This window comes from Brachyhypopomus gauderio, chromosome 16, assembly GCF_052324685.1.
Source record: "Brachyhypopomus gauderio isolate BG-103 chromosome 16, BGAUD_0.2, whole genome shotgun sequence".
NCBI classification, from domain to species: Eukaryota; Metazoa; Chordata; class Actinopteri; order Gymnotiformes; family Hypopomidae; genus Brachyhypopomus; species Brachyhypopomus gauderio.
In genome coordinates, this window is record NC_135226.1 from 18,357,525 (window position 1) to 18,377,372 (window position 19,848).

General features: G+C 48.8%; 1 protein-coding gene across 3 annotated transcripts; it reads left to right on the plus strand.

Moving 5' to 3' along the window:
- The first annotated feature begins 847 nt into the window (after nucleotides 1-847).
- On the plus strand, nucleotides 848-17,361 carry cluha (CLUH binding protein of NUMT mRNA a). 3 transcript variants are annotated; one of them, XM_076977389.1, is made up of 26 exons: nucleotides 848-1,193; nucleotides 4,871-5,061; nucleotides 5,147-5,318; nucleotides 5,417-5,560; nucleotides 5,659-5,786; nucleotides 5,926-6,080; nucleotides 8,078-8,203; nucleotides 8,380-8,527; nucleotides 8,606-8,698; nucleotides 8,805-9,499; nucleotides 9,687-10,069; nucleotides 10,649-10,750; nucleotides 10,848-10,948; nucleotides 11,503-11,655; nucleotides 11,748-11,810; nucleotides 11,912-12,156; nucleotides 12,821-12,905; nucleotides 12,996-13,149; nucleotides 13,400-13,539; nucleotides 13,626-13,706; nucleotides 13,889-14,014; nucleotides 14,297-14,418; nucleotides 14,662-14,755; nucleotides 15,462-15,596; nucleotides 15,692-15,765; nucleotides 15,867-17,361. In XM_076977389.1, exons 1-26 carry the CDS (start codon nucleotides 1,064-1,066, stop codon nucleotides 15,994-15,996), a joined length of 4,170 nt encoding a protein of 1,389 aa, XP_076833504.1. In that variant the 5' UTR covers nucleotides 848-1,063; the 3' UTR covers nucleotides 15,997-17,361. The 3 variants fall into 3 exon arrangements, with proteins under 3 accessions (XP_076833504.1, XP_076833505.1, XP_076833506.1); XM_076977390.1 differs by having other exon boundaries at nucleotides 9,687-9,985; XM_076977391.1 differs by lacking the exon at nucleotides 848-1,193 and adding an exon at nucleotides 2,155-2,290.
- Nucleotides 17,362-19,848: the final 2,487 nt, after the last annotated feature.

A 19,848-nucleotide genomic window follows, 5' to 3' on the forward strand; every position in this document is an offset into this window, starting at 1 on the left:
ATATGTTACATGGCCTCTTCACAATCTGACCAAATGGATGTAAGTCTTAATAAAATCAAAGGCCTAATGATCGCGAAATGAACTGGCGATTAATACCACATGAGCATAAAAACGTATTTTTAAGCCAATAGGAAACCTTTAAACCAAATTTGAAAACACTTGTTTTGTTTGTAGCGCACTGTTTCAAAAGTGTTCCATTATGCACTTAGGCAAGGAAAGCCTTTTAAAATCAAATAAAAGTAGATTGTGGGGGTTTTGTACATTTTCAAGCAAAAATTACAGGCCATGTCATATAGGTTATGCACTTTCAATTAGCCTATCGTAATGTAAAAACAGTATTTAAAGGAATTAATCTAGCACTAAACCTTAAAACACATTTATTCTGCCAAGTCTATTTATATTATTTGAGTGTGTCCCCCACTACCTATGCATACTAATGACATGAAATACTGCAGGACTGTAGCTAGCCAGCCAAGTCACTGGAGATAGCCTGCTAGCTTGCTAAAAAGCAATTGCAATTATTATAGGTACATACATTATGCAATTGCAATTTATAAGTACATTTTAAACAAGTAGATTACAATACCCGTTTCATATTAAATAAATGGGTGATCTTGCAAAGCTGTTTTTTGTTTATTAGTCTCCTGAATCAATAATAAATCTTCGAATTATCTTTTTTTGTTGACAGAATTTGACAGATTATTTTTTTTTTATGTAATTACCACATCAGAGATTTTTTAAGGGTTATTGCAGGGATAAATTCTACATTTAAGGTGGTCTGAGAAGAGCGTGTGGACTTAATGGCCCGTGCGACTCGCCGTAGCTGAGACGCGTGTGGGTGGAGAAATACAAAGGCAAAGAGGTCAAGAACAGAACCACGTGGGCCAGGTCTGCCCTTCTAACGCCGAGTTGTTTTTGTGGTCCTGCCGCGTCTGCATGTACCTCGCCCGTCACCCGGACCGATCCACTCGCTCGAACCGACCCACTGACCCGCGTCCCGTCCCCAAGCGACGGATCTCTGCTGCCGAGAGTGAGGCCACGTTTCCTTGAAGAAATCACGAACATGGTGAGCAAGACGGAGGATGTCCCAGCATCGGTGCCCAACTGCGCCTCTGTGGAGCTTGTGAAGGACAGCGAGACGCAGGGACGTAAAGGGACCAAGGAGACGGTTGTGAAGGATCCGTGTCCGTACGGTGAGCATGGCGTGATCTCTGGTGTGATCTCTGGCTATCCAGGTTTGATCCAAGACCTTGAGCTGGACAGCTTCAGCCTTCGGAGACATTGCGGTGCACCATCTAGATACCCAGGGCTATGCTAATGCCACTGCTGACCCTAAATGTTCTTAAGGATCTAGATGAATCCCAGTGCCGCTAATACACATTATAACGTTTATAATGAGGGGGGAGGTCTTTACTGACAGACCAGGCGACATGTAGGTAGTTAGATAATCTGTAGCCACCAGGGTTCTCACCAGTCACCTTTCATGTCACACCTGCCAACACTGACGACCTTTAAAGCCGCATCCAGCTAAATGTTTAGAGTCTGTCCAGCTGACATCCTAACAGTGCTCTCTGTGCTGTGAGGGTGCTCTCTGTGCTGTGAGGGTGCTCTCTGTGCTGTGAGGGTGCTCACGGTGCTGTGAGGGTGCTCACGGTGCTGTGAGGGTGCTCACGGTGCTGTGAGGGTGCTCACGGTGCTGCTGTGCGTGGAGATCTGTGAACTGTGACCCAGCACAGCCATCTAGTGCAGTAGAGCCGAACACGAGCCCAGTCTGTCTGAACCCCGGTTCTACACTCGCTCCTTCTCCATGCAAAATGAACCTTACTGGGAGGTTAACTTGTTTTTTTTTTTTTTTTTCGGTTCGTTGGCGTTTCGTGTCACCATCTCGCAGCCCGACCCGCGTGGACCGCAGAAGGCGGCGAGGAGCTCGCGCACGTCCCGCAGTAGCGAGTGAACTGAAGGTCACCTTCATCGGAACCTTCCAAACCCAGACGTACAGATAGGGGGTGCCGTGCAATTCCGCTTTAACTCACGGTTAATTCTTACCGAGCCCACGACCATTTCCATAACCTGCTCATATAAAACTCATTAAAATATAAGCTTAAGTTACTAGGTCACGTACGGCTCCCTCGGTCTCCACTAGAGGCTCGTTTCCTGCCGCCGCCCCCCTCCCCGTTTGAAATGGTAGCGGCGCGACCAGGAAGCGGAAGCTGTCGCTCATGGAGAGTCATGGCGCATGTGTGCCGACAGAAGGTTATCGCTCTCTGGTAGACGTTGAGCGGCCGTGTTGGTAAGTGTGGGCTGTGCGGACCGCGCTGCTCTTATACCGTCGATCTCACGGGACGAGTCGCGATGCGAAACGTCCAGATGAGGAACCATGCCCGGTTTTGTTGATGAGTTGTAGCACTTGGCGTTGACTTGAGTTGGCAGGTCAGTGTGGTTGAAGGACCTTGGAGCAGGTCGCTGGCTGCGCTGATGTTGCGCCTGGATGTTGTGATGATCCGGTTGACTGGTTGAGTTGGGACGGTTTTGGAGATGCTTGATCTGGGGATTAAAGCAGTCTAGATGAGAGTTTGACTGTTCTGGCTTTTATTTTCTTTGCTTTAGCCATTCCACTACTTGTCTGCAGACCAGCTGGACTGGATGTTTCTAGCTGTACCCCTGCAGATCCTTTGACTCTGATATATCTGCACGTTTTGGACGTCCGTTTGGGACACGTGGCTGATTCTAGTTCCGTCTGTCTTACCGGTATCACAGTTTTTCAGTTTTACTCGGCGATTTCTGTAACTAACGCGCCTGTGCGTTTGTCCTTTAATGTGCCAGATGTTGCTGCCGTTGGACATTTTTAAATGTTATATATTTTATTGGTACTGAAGCCCCGTCAAAAACAAGGCGATCAGTGTGGGCTGCAGTATGAAGACTGATAACTGACTACGGTCTTCTAACGGCACTACTGTCTGAGATGTACGGCTGGCACGTCAATCATTTACAGATAAATCCGCTATTTTGTGATCTGGCTGTCAATTTACTTTCCTGTTGATGGTAGACTTTAACCATGTACCTTTTCTTTCTAAACCCGAGTGACTTTATTTTGCCATAGAAATTGTTAGCCATTGATTCAAAAGATTTGCATGGTGGTACTTGTTAATAAGTGATCTGTAATAAACATTTTGCAATCTTGGGCTGGAAAAGGGCAACACCAGATGACTTTAGTTATGTTTTGCAGGGTTTTAACAGTAGTCAGTAAGTTGGTTGACAAGAACAGGATATTCAGTCATGCTGAGAATCTATTCTTACATTCTGCTTGATGTTTTGTTGACGGACAAACTACTCTTTGACCCGCTGATCAAAGTGTCTCTTGTAGTTGGATCAGAGAGATGAGTGGGGCCCCCAGGGAGACGCCAGTCCCGTACAGCGGCCCCTCTCCCAATGATTTACCAGCGAGACACAAGCCTGATACAAGGTGTTGACCTTCAACGGCTCCCTTACGTGGTTCCTCACCAGTAATTCTTCCCTAAGATGGCTAGAGGAGCGCATGCTGACATGGAGATGACTCCAATACGCCTGCAGATCATTGTCTGAATGAGATCAGCTTTGTGATATTGTACTGCTCGGGGCGACTGGCAGTCAGGACTCCAACCACATCACCACAAAAGAGGCAAAGGGTGTAGGTTTTGCGTTTGGTGTTGTGCAATGTGGAGATGCGATCGGCCCCTGGAATACTTTGCTCCGGTGTTGAAGCCTGCCAAGCCTGTTTTGCGGTTTCCAGGAGGCAGCCACTTGGAGTGGTGTTTATGCTGCTGGAAGCCTTTTGAAGACCAGTGGAGGGAGTTCTCGGGAGTTTCCTTCACTTAGGAAACCCCACTGAGCAATTTAAATAAGTGAAATATACTATTTGCATTATTATTGTCATCATTATCATTATTATTCTAAAATAATGATATCGTAATAATAAAAATACTAATGATAATTTAATAATGATAATTTAATAATGATGATGTAATAATAATGGACAGCCTGCATTATGTGGCACAGCTTGAGATGACACTGTAAGGTGATTTAGTGGAGAACTTTGTGATTTGGTATAAGAGCTATAGCGGTTAGGGCACCAGGGATTTGCTTCTATAATTTTAACATGTCTTCTAAACTGACCATCTCTGTGTTTTTTACAAACAAGACCAAGTACCGCCCTTTGCTATATCATGTGATTTACCCCCCTGAGGTCGTCCATCTGAGGAGATGCCTGCGTTTGTTGCTACGGCCCTGACGCCGGTTACCTTGAAGTCAGTCAAGGACAAACGGCAGTTGTCTCAAAAGCAAACAGCAACCCTTTGCCGTGCCGTAAACAGCTGTGGCTTTGCAGTGGTCAGAAAACACGCTGTTCAGTTGTTTGCTGTCTACGCCGACTTCTCCACGTGTGATAAACACACAGCCTCCGTTTGAGGCAAACCCTGACCCGTGTCTGGGTCGTTGCCCGGCGTGACGATCGGCCATTCAGCGTGGCTGCCGTGTTCGCTGACACCAATATGGGCTGCTGTTGCCATGGAGATCTCTTGACGGTCCTCGGTGTCCCGCAGGTCTGGATTGTGTGCGGTTGATAAGGCATGACTGTGTCCTGGCAACTGTCTTGTGACTTTTAATTGGCTAACTCGTAATGGGAAAACCAGTCCTTCTACTTTCGTGGCTGTTAGTTTTATCGATGACGCGAAATAAAAGCTGTTCATCAAACTGTGGAATTACGCTTTTGATTTTTGGGGTGCAGGACTAACTAGACCTTGTAGGGTTCGGCCGTATTTCCCCCAAATGTGCGATCAGCAGCTTTCACATGCAGCCTGGTGATCGTGTCTCCTGTGCCGTGTCCGGGACACAGGGGTAGCAGCCACAGCCGTGATGAACGGAATCGGAGGACACGACCAGGCCGAGGAGGCGGAGTCTAAGCAGGACGGCAGCAGCGACACCGACCCTGGCGACGATTCCAACGAGCAGGAAGTGATCGTGATTCAGGACACTGGCTTCACTGTGAAAGTTCAGGCACCAGGCATCGAGCTCTTCGACCTGCAGGTACGCCCGACCCCCGACCTCCGACCCGCGACCGCAAACGATGCGTGCCGCTGTAAAAGAAACGTGTCCATTTGTCCCCTTCCAGGTGTCCCCGCAGGAAATGGTTCAAGAGATCCACCAGGTCCTGATGGACCGCGAGGACACGTGTCACCGCACCTGCTTCTCCCTACAGCTGGACGGCAACGTGCTGGACAACTTTGCGGAGCTCAAGTCCATCGAGGGCCTTCAGGAAGGGTCTCTTCTCAAGGTGGTAGAAGGTACGCTCCGCCCCGCGTCCGTCCGTTTGCGACCGAGGCGTCCGTGTTCGTTCGTGGACGCTCAGGCGTTTCTCCTGCTCCTTCCCCGCCCCCTCCAGAGCCCTACACGGTGCGTGAGGCTCGCATTCACGTCCGTCACATCCGGGACCTGCTGAAGAGTCTGGACCCGTCCGACGCCTACAACGGCGTGGACTGCAGCTCCCTGTCCTTCCTCGGCGTCTACACGGACGGGGACCTGGCAGGTGCGCGTGAGCCGGGATTCGTTATCTGCGAGGGCTGACGTTTGCTTTTGATCCGAACGTGCGTTTGTTTGACGTTCGTTCCGTCTTTTGTTCCACAGACAGCGGCAAACGCAAGAAGAAGAGTAGTGAGCTTGAGCAAATTGACTGCACTCCTCCTGAACACATCCTGCCCGGCAGCAAAGAGCGCCCCCTGGTGCCCCTCCAGCCACAGAACAAAGACTGGAAGGTGAGAAGGCAAATTTAACACCTGTGTCACGTCACTGTTCCTTGGGACTCTCTGTATATTTGATGGGGTGTTTGAGCGCGTCTCCCAGCAGTGAGTGAGATGTTTATTAGTGCTCACCTACCTGCTCCTCTCTCCACAGCCTCTCCAGTGTCTGAAGGTCCTCACCATGAGTGGCTGGAACCCTCCGCCCGGCAACAGGAAGATGCACGGAGACCTGATGTACCTGTACGTCGTAACTGTAGAAGAGAGACACGTCAGCATCACGGCGTCCACGCGCGGATACTACCTCAACCAGTGAGCGTCCCACCGCCGTTCCCTCACGTCTTCCTTCTGTGTGTGTGTGTGTGTGTGTGTGTGTGTGTGTGTGTGTGTGTGGGACAACAAGCTATAGACGAGTTGTATGCTGGTACCCTGGGGTCATTAAAGACAAAAGGGCTGACGTCTGCGTTCGCATGTTTGAGATGAGAATTTAGTAGATAAGCTGACTGAATTGAGCTAGTATTTACATGAATTGGGAATATGATGTTTTTAACTGCAGGATATAAATTGCTGTGTAACATGGCTTCTTATGTTCAGTCAGTTTCTGGGTTTCTGATGGCACGTAGTTTGAAGGCAGTTCTGCAAAGTGGAATCTGTTGATTGTGTGAGTGTTTAACAGTCCTGTAGTAGTTCAGAAATCGAAAATTGAGTTTGTGATTAGTAGCACTGGCTGTGTGATTTTGACCGATGTATTTGATGGAGAAACGAGACCGAATAATCCTGTATTTTCCATTGAACATGAAACGTATATGCTGCACGTTACACTCCTGTACAGATGCATTATGGGTTGGAAACAAAGGGCAGAAAGGTCATGGCCTTCCACAAACGTTCCAGTGCATCGAACCTGTCGGATCGTTGAGCAGCAAACTGTATTTACGACAAGACTGAGTGGAGACAACCACTGGATGTTTGTAGACCTTGAGTGCACACTAATACACACACACACACACACACACACACACAGAGATCAGCCGTAACATTCAAACCACTGATTTCGAAAGCATTTTATTTACATTTATTTACACCTGTGATGGTGGCACCTGTCAAGGGTTGGGCTGTATTAAGCAGTAAGTGAACAGTGAGTTTCTGGAGTGTATGTGTTGAAAGCAGGAGTAAGGGAGGTGTGAGGGCCAGACGGTGGGAGGAGCATCTCCAAACTGGCAGCTTGTGTGAGATCTTCCTGGTAATGCAGTAGTTGGTTCCTAGTAAAAGTGGTCCGGGGAAGGACACCCAGTGACCTGGCGACAGGGTCGAGGTTGTCCAGGCTTCAGTGATGCATGTGGGGGGTGCCCACAAGGCTGGGGGGGGGGGGGGGGGGGGGGGTGTGCCCACAAGGCTGGGGGGGGGGGGGTGTGCCCACAAGGCTGGGGGGGGTGGGGGGGGGGGGTGTGTGCCCACAAGGCAGTGCATCGCAGTGCATCGCAGGTTTGGTGTGTGTGTGTGTGTGTGTGTGTGTGTGTGTGAGCCTCCTGTACTTTGCCACCATGATTAGAATCTTTTGCTCTTTCGTATACATGTAACCACACAGTAGAAACGTTAAATGCTTTCGTGGGAATAAATTTATTTTGTTTTATTTGTTTGTTTACAGAAAAGATATTCAATAAGTATTCGATTATTATTAGATGTTATTAAATTACACAACTCTGAAATGTAACTAGTAAAGTTGTCTCAACTTGCAAACACACACTGACCAAACTGTGGTCCATGTAAGTCAGCTGCAGGTTTGAACTCTTCTCTTCTCTAGAATTTCTCATTTTCTCATTATCATTTTATACATTCAGGATGCACCTCTGCATGTCATGTTTTATGAAATTGGCATAATATTATTGCTGTTTGAGTAATTATGTACATTGTATTACAACATTAATGTTGCATCATGGTGATGTATTTGTATTAAAAACACAAAATATAGATTTTAAATGTCAGCGTCACAATTTTTGACACTGCAGCAAAGTATTCAAATTCTAATAGTAATAAAGTGTGTAAAAGCAAAGTATTCAAATTCTAATAGTAATAAAGTGTGTAAAAGCAAAGTATTCAAATTCTAATAGTAATAAAGTGTGTAAAAGCAAAGTATTCAAATTCTAATAGTAATAAAGTGTGTAAAAGCAAAGTATTCAAATTCTAATAGTAATAAAGTGTGTAAAAGCAGTCCCATGTTTGCTACTGAGTTTTTAGGCTGGATGACGAGGTTTCGGGATTATTCTTGGACGATTTTGGGGAAAAGCGTGTTGAATTGTTGGTTGTTCCAGGTCCACCACCTACACGTTCAACCCGAAGCCCGCCAACCCCAGTTTCCTCAGCCACTCTCTGGTGGAGCTGCTGGGTCAGATCAGCCCGGCCTTCAAGAAGAACTTCGCTGCCCTGCAGAAGAAGAGGTGAACGCCACGTTCCCCCCCCCCCTCCTGCGTGTCTGGTCTCCAGCCACCAGTCCCATGCTAGTCGTTCAGGATTACTGAATCATGTTTCCAGGGTTTATTTTGATCAACGTTTTGAGGTTTGAAAGTTCTTGTGTGTAAATTGTAATGAATATTTTGATATGAATGTGCTGCAGAGTCCAGAGACATCCGTTTGAGAGGATAGCCACACCCTTCCAGATGTACAGCTGGACCGCTCCGCAGATCGACCACGTCATGGACTGCGTGAGGGCGGAGGACGCCTACACCTCCCGCCTGGGCTACGAGGAGCACATACCTGGCCAGGTAAGTCAGGCGTAGTTTTTGTCTTACCGTGTCGAACCCTTCAACGTGATCTTGAATGTGTTCTACTCTTCACCGTAGACCAGAGACTGGAACGAGGAGCTCCAGACTACTAGAGAACTGCCTCGCAAGAACCTTCCAGAACGTTTGCTCAGAGAGAGAGCCATTTTCAAGGTAGGTTTTACACTATCCAGGACTCTGATTGGTGGACTTTGAATCCACCCTAACACCCAAAAATCCACCCAGCTGGAGAGTGTGTCTCAATCCTTCGCTTCTTCAGGTCCACAGCGACTTTGCAGCAGCGGCCACGCGTGGGGCCATGGCGGTGATCGACGGCAACGTGATGGCCATCAACCCCGGCGAGGAGACGCGCATGCAGATGTTTATATGGAACAACATCTTCTTCAGCCTGGGCTTCGACGTGCGGGATCACTACCGCGAGCTGGGCGGAGACGCGGCGGCCCACGCCGCCCCCACCAACGACCTGAACGGGGTGCGGGCGTACGGCGCCGTGGACGTGGAGGGCCTCTACACGCTGGGCACGGTGGTGGTGGACTACCGGGGCTACCGGGTCACCGCCCAGTCCATCATCCCCGGCATCCTGGAGCGCGAGCAGGAGCAGAGCGTCATCTACGGCTCCATCGACTTCGGCAAGACGGTGGTGTCCCACCCCAAGTACCTAGAGCTGCTGGAGAAGACCAGCCGGCCGCTGAAGGTCCAGCGTCACGCCGTCCTCAACGAGAAGGACGTCGCCGTGGAGCTCTGCTCCTCCGTGGAGTGCAAGGGCATCATCGGGAATGACGGGCGTCACTACATCCTGGACCTTCTGCGCACCTTCCCGCCCGACCTCAACTTCCTGCCCGTGGAGGGGGAGGAGCTGAGCGTGGAGAGCAGGAAGCAGGGCTACCCGCGTCTGCACCGTCACCGCCTGGCCTGTCTGCGGCAGGAGCTCATCGAGGCTTTCGTGGAGCACAGGTACGCCGACAGCAGGCCCCGCCCCCTTGGAGGACGTCCAATTGAAAACCGCGTTCTTTCTTTTTCTTTTGGACCCCAGAAAACATCATTTTGAGACGATAGTTGCCGCATTCTAATTGCCAGAATTCACTGCATGTCCTCTGATGGTGTTGTGTGTGTGTGTGTGTGTGTGTGTGTGTGTGTGTAGGTACCTGCTTTTCATGAAGATGGCAGCACTGCAGTTAATGCAGCAGAAAGCGAACAAAGATGGCCGAAACGCCGCCTTGCCCGAGAGCGTCACCCCCAGCGCGTCTCTCCGGGCCTCGGAGAAGCTTCCGGAAGCCGGAGCGACCGCCTCCTCAGAGTCCACAACGGCGTGCGAAGACGAGCCGACGGAAAAGCCCGACTCCGCCTCGGCGGAGATCCAGACCACGGCGACCACCAACGGTACCCACGAACCCGCGTCTCCAGAGATCCAGAACGGGGGCTGTGACGGTTCTCTGGAGGGTAAGGAGGCCGAAACGATACCGGGACTGTCGCAGGCTAAAGAACTGGCGGAGTCTTTGGCAGCAGAAGATGGATCCGGTATCGGTACGTCCCGCGAGAAGCCCAGCGTGAGCGGTCTGAAAACGGGAGCGCCAAGCTGGCAGGGGGGTGCACGCACGCTCCGCCCCTGGCCGGGCCATATGCTCCAAGTTCACTTTAGTCTTCGGGGTGGTGATGTTGAGTTCTCTTGTTAATCCTCTGTGGACCTTGTCTGAGGGCTCCTGGTCCTGAAGGCATCTCCTGGCCCAGTCTGAGCGCTCCCGTTCTCCGCAGGTTCCCGTAGGAGCGACTGCGTCTCTGTGATGGTACAGCGAGGAGACCACAGTGCTCCTTGGGTCTCTTCACTGGTCTCGTTCTGCCTGACTCCCGTAACATGTTTTAAGCCTGTGATGGGTCAACGTGTGTAGTGTTGAACCGCGACTCTAAACACTCTGACCGCTGGTAGTCACTCTCTCTGCTACCTACTAACCATCATTTCAGCTCCGCAGCACATGGGGGGGTCTAATCAGACCAACTTACATCGGTGTCGATGTTGTTTCAGTGGAATGAATAAAACATTTCTTTCATTCTGTCTGTATATCTTTAATGCCGAATTCATCCTAACTCCGTACTGCACGTTAACAGACCCCAAGAGCCGCGAAGTTGTCCTCAACGCCTGCAAAGCTGTGGGCTCCGTCAGCAACACCTCCTTCGACATCCGCTTCAACCCGGACATCTTCTCCCCGGGTAAGGAGAGCGAGAGCTTTCAGAGGGGGTGGGAGGGCATATTTGGGAGGGCTTGTTTGTCCGAGCAGCCGCGCTGAGCCGTGCCCTCATGTTCTAGGAGTGCGTTTTCCCGACGGCAGCGGCGAAGACGTCCGCAGGCAGCAGCAGCTCCTCAAGGACGCGGCCGCCTTCCTGGTGTCCTGTCAGATCCCCTCGCTGGTGAGCGCCTCCGGGGGACGCTCGCACACTCTCGCACTCTCGCACTCTCGCACCCTCTCGCACACTCTCGCACGAGCGCACACTCTCGCACGAGCGCACACTCTCGCACGAGCGCACACTCTCGCACGAGCGCACACTCGCACAGTCTCGCACGAGCGCACACACTCGCACACTCTCGCACGAGCGCACACTCTCGCACGAGCGCACACTCTCGCACGAGCGCACACTCTCGCACGAGCGCACACTCTCGCACACTCTCGCACGAGCGCACACTCTCGCACACTCTCGCACACTCTCGCACGAGCGCACACACTCGCACACTCTCGCACGAGCGCACACTCTCGCACGAGCGCACACTCTCGCACGAGCGCACACTCTCGCACGAGCGCACACTCTCGCACACTCTCGCACGAGCGCACACTCTCGCACACTCTCGCACACTCTCGCACGAGCGCACACACTCGCACACTCTCGCACGAGCGCACACACTCGCACGAGCGCACCACTTCTGTTCCGTTGCTCTCCAACCGAGCCCCGCCCTCTCCTCCGTGCAGATAAAGGACTGTCTGGACCACACGGCCCTGCCGATGGACGGAGCCACTCTGACGGAGGCGCTACACCAGCGTGGCATCAACGTCCGCTACCTCGGGAGCGTGCTGGAGTTCGTGGACAAGATGCCGGCCAAAGCCCAGCTCGACCACTTCTACGTAAGCTCGGATGCTCTCTGCTCAGACCTCCCGCTCGAGGTTTCTCATGCATGCGTGTTCCTTACGTGGTTTTACGCTTTTCCTGGTTGCAGAGAATAGGAATCACTGAACTCATCACGAGATGCGCAAAGCATATCTTTAAGACCTACCTCCAGGTGAGCTCTCCGTTTTCCAAATGATAGTTGTGTGTAGTGTCAAATGCAAGTGTTCCTCATAGTGTGTGTGTGTGTGTGTGTGTGTGTGTGTGTGTGTGTAGGGCGTAGAACTTTCGGCCCTGTCCGCTGCTGTCAGCCACTTCCTGAACTGCCTCCTGAGCTCGTACCCCGATGCGGTGGCTCACCTGCCCGCAGACGAGCTGGTGTCTCGCAGGAAGAACCGGAAGAGGCGGAACCGGGTGCCCGGGGCGGGAGACAACACGGCCTGGGCCAGCCTGACCCCCAGCGAGCTGTGGAAGAGTGTGGGCTCGGAGGCGTGCGGTTATTATAACTTCACCCTGCAGTGGTGAGGGACACGCCCTTAGCCGTCAGACGTGCATCACCTCCACGTTTAGGTCACTCGTACATTCGGCTTCTTGTCATTCGCTACGCTTCACTACGTAGCTTTGTACGTTCGGCTGGTTATAAAATCGCAATCGGCACTGCAGTTAACAGAACTGGGCTTAATCGTGTGTTTGGATGTTTTAAAATCGATGGCTGTGAAACTGGTTTAGGCTTGTGAGTCTGACGTGGTGGTGGTGATGGTTGTGCAGGACTATAGCGTTTTCGAAGCTTCATTCACATTGCAAAGCATAACTTTGATCTCCATTAAATATACATTTGTCTTTGCAAATAACTAGCAAACAAGGTCAGTGTTGCTGCAGTGTCTTGAAAAGTAAACCTTTCAATTTTCTGGAACTTTTTCCTGAATGTATGTTCTGTTCAGCGTGTTTTTCTGTTTTGGTTTTCATCCAACAGTGACTATATAGAAGAGAATTAGAGACTCTGCTATTAACACTACCTCTGGGAACCCAATTTATAAACATAACATCATAAGAAGAAATGATGATTAACTCAACTGCTGTATACACCCTAAATAAATACATTTGACTAGAGTCTCCCTAGCTGACGTACAGTGTGCTATAGCGCATTAAAAACTAAACACCCTTTACCTAATGTGTTTGACACAGTGAGAGTGTGGACCAGGCCGTGGAGAAATACGGCCTACAGAAGACCACGCTCCTGAGAGAAATCTCCATCAAAACGGGCATCCAGGTACAACCGGCCGTGGTCTTGTCTCCGTGGTCGTGTCCGAGCGAGGGTCTGGCGGACGTGAACTGACGCCGTGTCTCCTTGTGCCCACAGATCCTGATAAAGGAGTACAACTTCGACAGCCGCCATAAGCCAGCCTTCACTGAGGAGGACATCCTCAACATCTTCCCTGTGGTGAAGCACGTCAACCCCAAAGCCTCCGACGCCTTCCACTTCTTCCAGAGTGGCCAAGCCAAGGTCCAGCAAGGTGAAGGAGCCTCGTGTAGCTCAGCTTGTGTTGTAGGTGACGTAGTCTGTAACGGCTGAGGGTGGTGGTGTAGGTTGGTATTGCACAGTGGAGATACTATCTTGCCTTCCATATAGTAGAGGTTTCTCCACAGATCAGGAATTGATTAGTCTGAGGAGATGAGTGAAATCCAGACTGTGTTGACCCGCGAGACGTTGTTGGTGGCAGAACGCTGGTTGCTGACCGGCTGTCCCTGTGCGTGTCCGCTTAGGTTTCCTTAAGGAGGGCTGTGAGCTCATCAACGAGGCCTTGAACCTCTTCAACAATGTTTACGGAGCCATGCACGTGGAGATCTGTGCCTGTCTACGCCTCCTCGCCCGTCTCAACTACATCATGGGTGACCACGCCGAGGTCCGGCCCACGCGCTCACGCCCGCACGTTTCTTCTCAGTGGGTCCAGTTTGGCGTTTGGGCTAAACACCTCCTTCCTCTTTGCAGGCTCTCAATAACCAGCAGAAAGCTGTTCTGATGAGTGAGAGGGTACTGGGAATTGAACATCCCAACACTATTCAAGAATATGTAAGTGTGTGTGTGTGTGTGTGTGTGTGTGTGTGTGTGTTGGACTTAACATTATTCTCCTTTGTCATCGATCACTGGGCTCACTGACGAATCGATGAATTGTTTGTGTGGCTGGGTCCTGTAATTGCCTCTTTAGCGCCCTCTGCTGGTTCTCAGTAACGCCGTCCGCTTGTTTCCTCCAGATGCACTTGGCTCTGTACAGCTTCGCCAACGGTCAGCTGTCCACTGCCCTGAAACTGCTGTACCGTGCACGCTACCTCATGCTGGTGGTGTGTGGGGAGGACCATCCTGAGATGGCCTTGCTAGACGTAAGTCATGACGAGAGAATTAATCACGTGCTGATTTTATTTTTTTTATCTCTCTAGACCGTGTGAGTATAATAAGAAGCGTCACGCACACACGTCTACGCGGGTTTAGTGAACTTTGTTTAATATAAGCATATGACATTTACCTACGGAGACAGTGACCTTCTAGTTGTCTTTTTTTGAATTGACACGTCACCACCGACACTAATAAAGAGGCGTGGTGGTGGTGATGATGATGATGAAGACCCTGTAGCTGACTCTCTCGTTGTGTCCTTTCCTCTGTAGAGTAATATTGGTCTGGTGTTACACGGGGTGATGGAGTATGATCTGTCGCTGCGCTTCCTAGAAAATGCCTTGTCCATCAACTCCAAATACCATGGTCCCCGCTCCCTCAAAGTGGCCCTCAGGTGTGTGTGTGTGTGTGTGTGTGTGTGTGTGTGTGTGTGTGTGTGTGTGGACTGATGAGTCAAATGTGTGTGGAATGATGAGTCAAAACTCACGTCAGTTATTCTGTTTGAGTTTGCTGCCGTCTTGGTTGTTTTTCAAGAGCATAACGCACGTGTACGCCCTCTGATGCAGCTCTAGCCACAGGGCCGTGTGTGTGTGTGTGTGTGTGTACGTATCTCAGTCTTCTCTGTGCTTGTGTGCAGTCATCACCTGGTGGCCCGTGTGTACGAGAGCAAAGCTGAGTTCCGCTCTGCTTTGCAACATGAAAAGGAAGGCTACACTATTTACAAAAACCAGGTAACACACACACACACACACACACACACACACACACACATGCGCACACACACGCACGCACGCATGTCCGTGTACTGTAGTGGCGTAGCGTTGGCTTTGGTCAAGCGTGATTTTATTTTATTTTAAATTTTCTGGAGTGAGAAGCAGCCTCATAAGTCAGAGTTTCTGTTCCCCTCGAGTCAGAGACACCCCCCCCCCCCCTCATGTACCGCCGTCTCAAGATGCTGCTTCACGATGGCATTAGCCAAACACTCTTACCTCTTAAAGGCGTGTTGGCACTTTTTTAATAACCTATTGATGTGCAAGAAACAAATATTGAATTTGTTGTGAACATAAAGGTTTCTCTGGAGAGCTATACTCTCTGTAAACAGAACCTGGAGAGATCTTAAATCTTCTACTGACACACACACACACAGGTGAGGTAATGTTGATATTCAAATTTCCTCTATACTGCATTCTTACTGATGCTCTAAAATATATAAATGAATCAAACATCTTGTTGCGGTTGTTTTCAGTTCAGGTTCTCCTCATACGCTGCATTGTCACAACAATAAAGTATGAGGTGTTTACTTTGTTGATCTGTGTATGATGCACTCGGTGCTTGAGGCGACAGTAACAAACGGTAAAGGTGAACGTCAGAACGCCGTCAGATATGGAGCTGCTCTGTGGTGCTCAGGTGTGCTGAGGTTCTGAGGTTTCTTCGCAGGTGGGAGAAGCTCACGAGAAGACGAAGGAGAGCTCGGAGTATCTGAAGTACCTCACCCAGCAGGCGGTGGCCCTGCAGAGGACCATGAATGAGATCTACAAGAACGGCTCCAACGCCAGCATCATGCCCCTGAAGGTTAGTCACACAGCCCCCGTGCTCTCTTGCCGCTTTCTGATTGGCCGCTAGCTGACGTTTTGATGGTGTGTCCCCCCCCCCCCCCCCCCGTGTAGTTCACCGCTCCGAGCATGGCCAGCGTCCTGGAGCAGCTCAACATCATCAACGGCATCATCTTCATTCCTCTCAGGTAGGTCTGACGTGGTTCTTTGTTGAAATGGCCTCCATTGTGGGGGGGGGGGGGGGAGGGTTTTATTGTGACTGTAACCATTACTTGGTCATTCTGGGCAGCCAAAAGGACCTGGAGACCCTGAAGGTGGAGGTGCAGCGTCGGCAGCAGCTGCAGGACTCCGGGAGGAACCCGGACCAGCAGCAGGATGGACCGCTAGCGCCGGATGACAACATCCCCGTCGACGATTAACGCCGTGCGCCACGCCCCACGCCCAGCCCTTTCTGCGGGAGGCTGGCCGCTCGAACGCGCGGACCCGAGAGAGCGAGCTGCATCATTTTTATAAAGAAAAAACAAACAAAAAAAAAAGGTTATTTGAGCGTAATGGGGCGGGGATGGCTGAGCTGCCAGGAAGTGATGTACACCGCCACTTCACAGGCAGGCCACGGGAGCGGAGGGACTCTTATTTTGTTTCTTTTTCTGCCGGTGTGTACAAGGCTGGAGGTGATGGAGGATGACCATGACATTGTACACCAGAGCCTTATCTGTCCGTCCATCCATCTATCTATCCATCCACCCACCCACCCATCCATCCATCTATCCATCCACCCACCCACCCATCCATCTATCCATCCAACATCACTATCCTTCCTCCACAACACACACATTCTCACACTCATTCTCCTCCACTTCCTTCAACTGAATCCAGGACTACTGGTTCCTCCTAAGGGAAGCATGCCCCCCCCCCCCCCCCCCCCACACACACACACACACACACACACACACACCCACCCCTACCTTTCTGCCACCACCACTCCCAGCACACAGCCTGTCTGGAAACTCAGGTCATTTCTGCACTAGACGAGACGGAAAACGTCCTCCGCTAAATTCAGAGAGGCACACGAGAAACCCGGCGGAGGCTTCAGAATGTACACGTTTAAAGGTCTAGCACGAACGGACCCCTAGTGCTGCGGCATCCCCAAATTACTCTTGTGGTTTACCTGAACAGTGGCTTCTGTCTTTACAACTTCAGACGCGTGTTCTCAGCCAATCTTTTTAGCCTGACAGCATGTGCTCTGTAAAAATAAATAACGGCAACAAAAAATAAAATAAAACGCAAAAATTATAAATGACCTTTTTGTAAAACTGAGCAGGAGGAGAAATTAAGCCATTTTATATCCGTCATGTCCAATTAATTTAAGCCATGTGTGTTTTATAGAGATATACTCCATGGAGTCGTGTGTACATTTGTCTGTGAGATTTTGGACACAAAACTTGATTGATGTTGATTGAAATGCAGATTCAAAATGTCTGGCTTGAACTAGATCTGTAGGCTCTCGTTTGTTGCTTTCTAAACGTGTGTGTGTGTATGTGTGTGTGTGTGTGTGTGAGTAATTGCGTGTTTGTTATGCTAGGGCAGAGATTCCAAGAGGGTGAAGGGACCCCTTTACTGCTGCTGAACCTCAGTCCATTTCAGCGTATTTTTCTACATATACACTTATAAACATGGGATGACTAGTGCTAACTTGAATCACAAAGGATCGTACAGTATTTGGCCCCGTGTATGGTGAAAAAAAACTGCATTAATAAGTCAATAAACCTGCTCAGTATATCTAACTCATGGGACTTCTTTGACAGCGACTTTTCGGACACCTGTCATTCATCTCCAGCAGTAGAGACGCTTCCCGTGTTGTGTTTCCCCTCGTCAGTATGTAGTGCACTTTCCAAAGCCGTGTTCACACCCAGCACCACCAGAACGTGGACTGAGGCAGGCTGCTCGATGTGCTAAACCAAAAAGAAAAGAGGAAAGAAAAACTGTTTTGCTTGTATAAAAGCTGTGTGGGTCTGCCTTGCAAATGTTGATTTGTCCCGGTGTTCGATGTACGACTTTAAAGCAATAGAGATGCTGGAATGGGCCTTTTAAGTGCTGCTGTATTCTGAACTTGGATGCAAGACAGACTGCTACACTTCATCCCCTTATTCAAACGATTTCCAGGAATAGGGAAGAAGTCGTTAACACTTAATCACATGTCATGAGTGAAACCACTGAGAATGTTGAACTATAAATCGGAATGTGTGGGATTTGTGCCTATATATACTTTGTAAGGGAAACAGGCTGGCTTTTGTTTGTCTTTTTTAGTTCTTTGTCTTTCTATGCCTTTAAAAGGGTTGAAATCTTTTTGGTTATGATTAGGCTCGCCACTTTCCTTTCACCAGATTTATGCTTTGTTGGCCTACCAGTGATGATGGAACTGCGTCGTAGTCTTTGTCTGCAGTACCCCGAGTAGCCACTAAGGTGTGCTCTAATCATGCTAAGTTTCTTTGCACTTGCGTTGCTACTGAAAATAAGCTTTATGATGGAGTACAAAACACATCTTCGAACTTCGAAGTTGTCCGTACAAACTGACTAGCTTTTGAGAAATAAACGAATGCTGGTATTTGTAGTTTTAAATGGCTGGAATATTTAACACAATCTCAGAACATAACTTGAAATTGTGTAAGCATATCTGACCTTGTATGTAATTCATGAACATTTTCAGTGGTGTTATTTCTTGAACTGCAAAGGTTTTGCTTTTCAGTGGTGTGAATTCTTGCATGAGAATCCAATTTAAAATGGTCTAGATATTGATACTAACTGGTTTTGTTTTGTATTAAATATGCAAAATGAGATGCAGTAATTTAACATTTTCAATTACAGTTTTAAAATGAAAATGGCTTTTGAGTTTGATATTCTGAGAATACTGGTCTTTTCAACTAATTACTCATCTTGCAATTTGTTCACAAAAATGAAAGCTTGTGTGAAGGTTTGCACATACATAAACATTTCTGAGAGAGAATTCTTATCTCCACAGAACATTAAACTAAACAACTTGCCCACAGACACATATCATGCTCAGAAACTGCTCTAAACCAACAACCATAATGCAATCTTACAGTCAAACCACTCTCCCTACAATCCCTGGATCAGCTTATTGAATACTTGCTCACAACACCTTGCTCTGAAATTAGCCTTAAGCCTAAATATAAAGCTAGAACAGCAGCCGTCACCCAAGACCCTGAGGGTCAGATGTGGTTGTGTACTTCACAGACCTGTCTGGAGTACGTGCGTTGGCTGTTTGGTCCACCTCTGTGTCGTGCTGTCTACTACACGTTCATGCCACGTTCATTTGGCTGCTTGTTTTGTTCCCTCTCTCCTTTCTGATCGGACTTTAACCTACAAGAGTTATCGAGCCCTTTGTGTGTCTGTTTTCTTTGATGTGGTGTCTGTCTGTTGCTCCACATAAATAATCTAATTATTTTTGATCTGAGTATGCTTTTGTATTAAAATAAATAAACTAGCAAATAACAAATGGAATAACTGAGTTGTAACAGTCTGTGTACTTACTTTTCCACTACTATATAATGTGTATTTTTTAAAATCTTATTCTAATATTACTGACATTGAAATAATTATCAAAGCTACTGAACGTAGATTTTCTAATCTTCAAATCATTAAGTGTTAAGTGCCATAAAATGTTTACATCACACGATTGGCACATGATCTGTGTTTCCTTAAAAGCACTGAACAATTTTGTAATATTTCTTAAACCCTGCTTGGGTTATACTCTAGTTTTAATTCCATTCTATATCAGCTATATTATATATACATAAACTCTATATACTATACAACTAAAGCATGCCAGCTACAGCATGTATTTTTCTTTTCTCTACAGATTTCACAATTACCCAGCACAGTAGAACAATATTTCTTATTCTAACGATTAATATTTAGCTTTTAATATTTAAATTTGCTTTGTTTTCTTATATATTGAAACTGGGAGCCGACATCATGCAGTAAATAGTTAAAACAGGTGCATCAGAGGGCTACATGAGAGGTTGCAGTAGCGCATGGCGCAGTTAGGGTGACGTCATTGACAAACTCCACAAGGTGAGCGCGTTATTTTTTTTTTCTCTCTCTTACGATTCTAAATCGACTGTTGCAAAATAGAGCGACAGCTGTAACGTTATTAAGATTTTACTAAAGTCACCGCCGACCGAGATGGCTGAAATGAGGGTGCGCGAACGAAGGGCGTGCATGTCCGCGCGCATGCGCAGTCCGCAGAG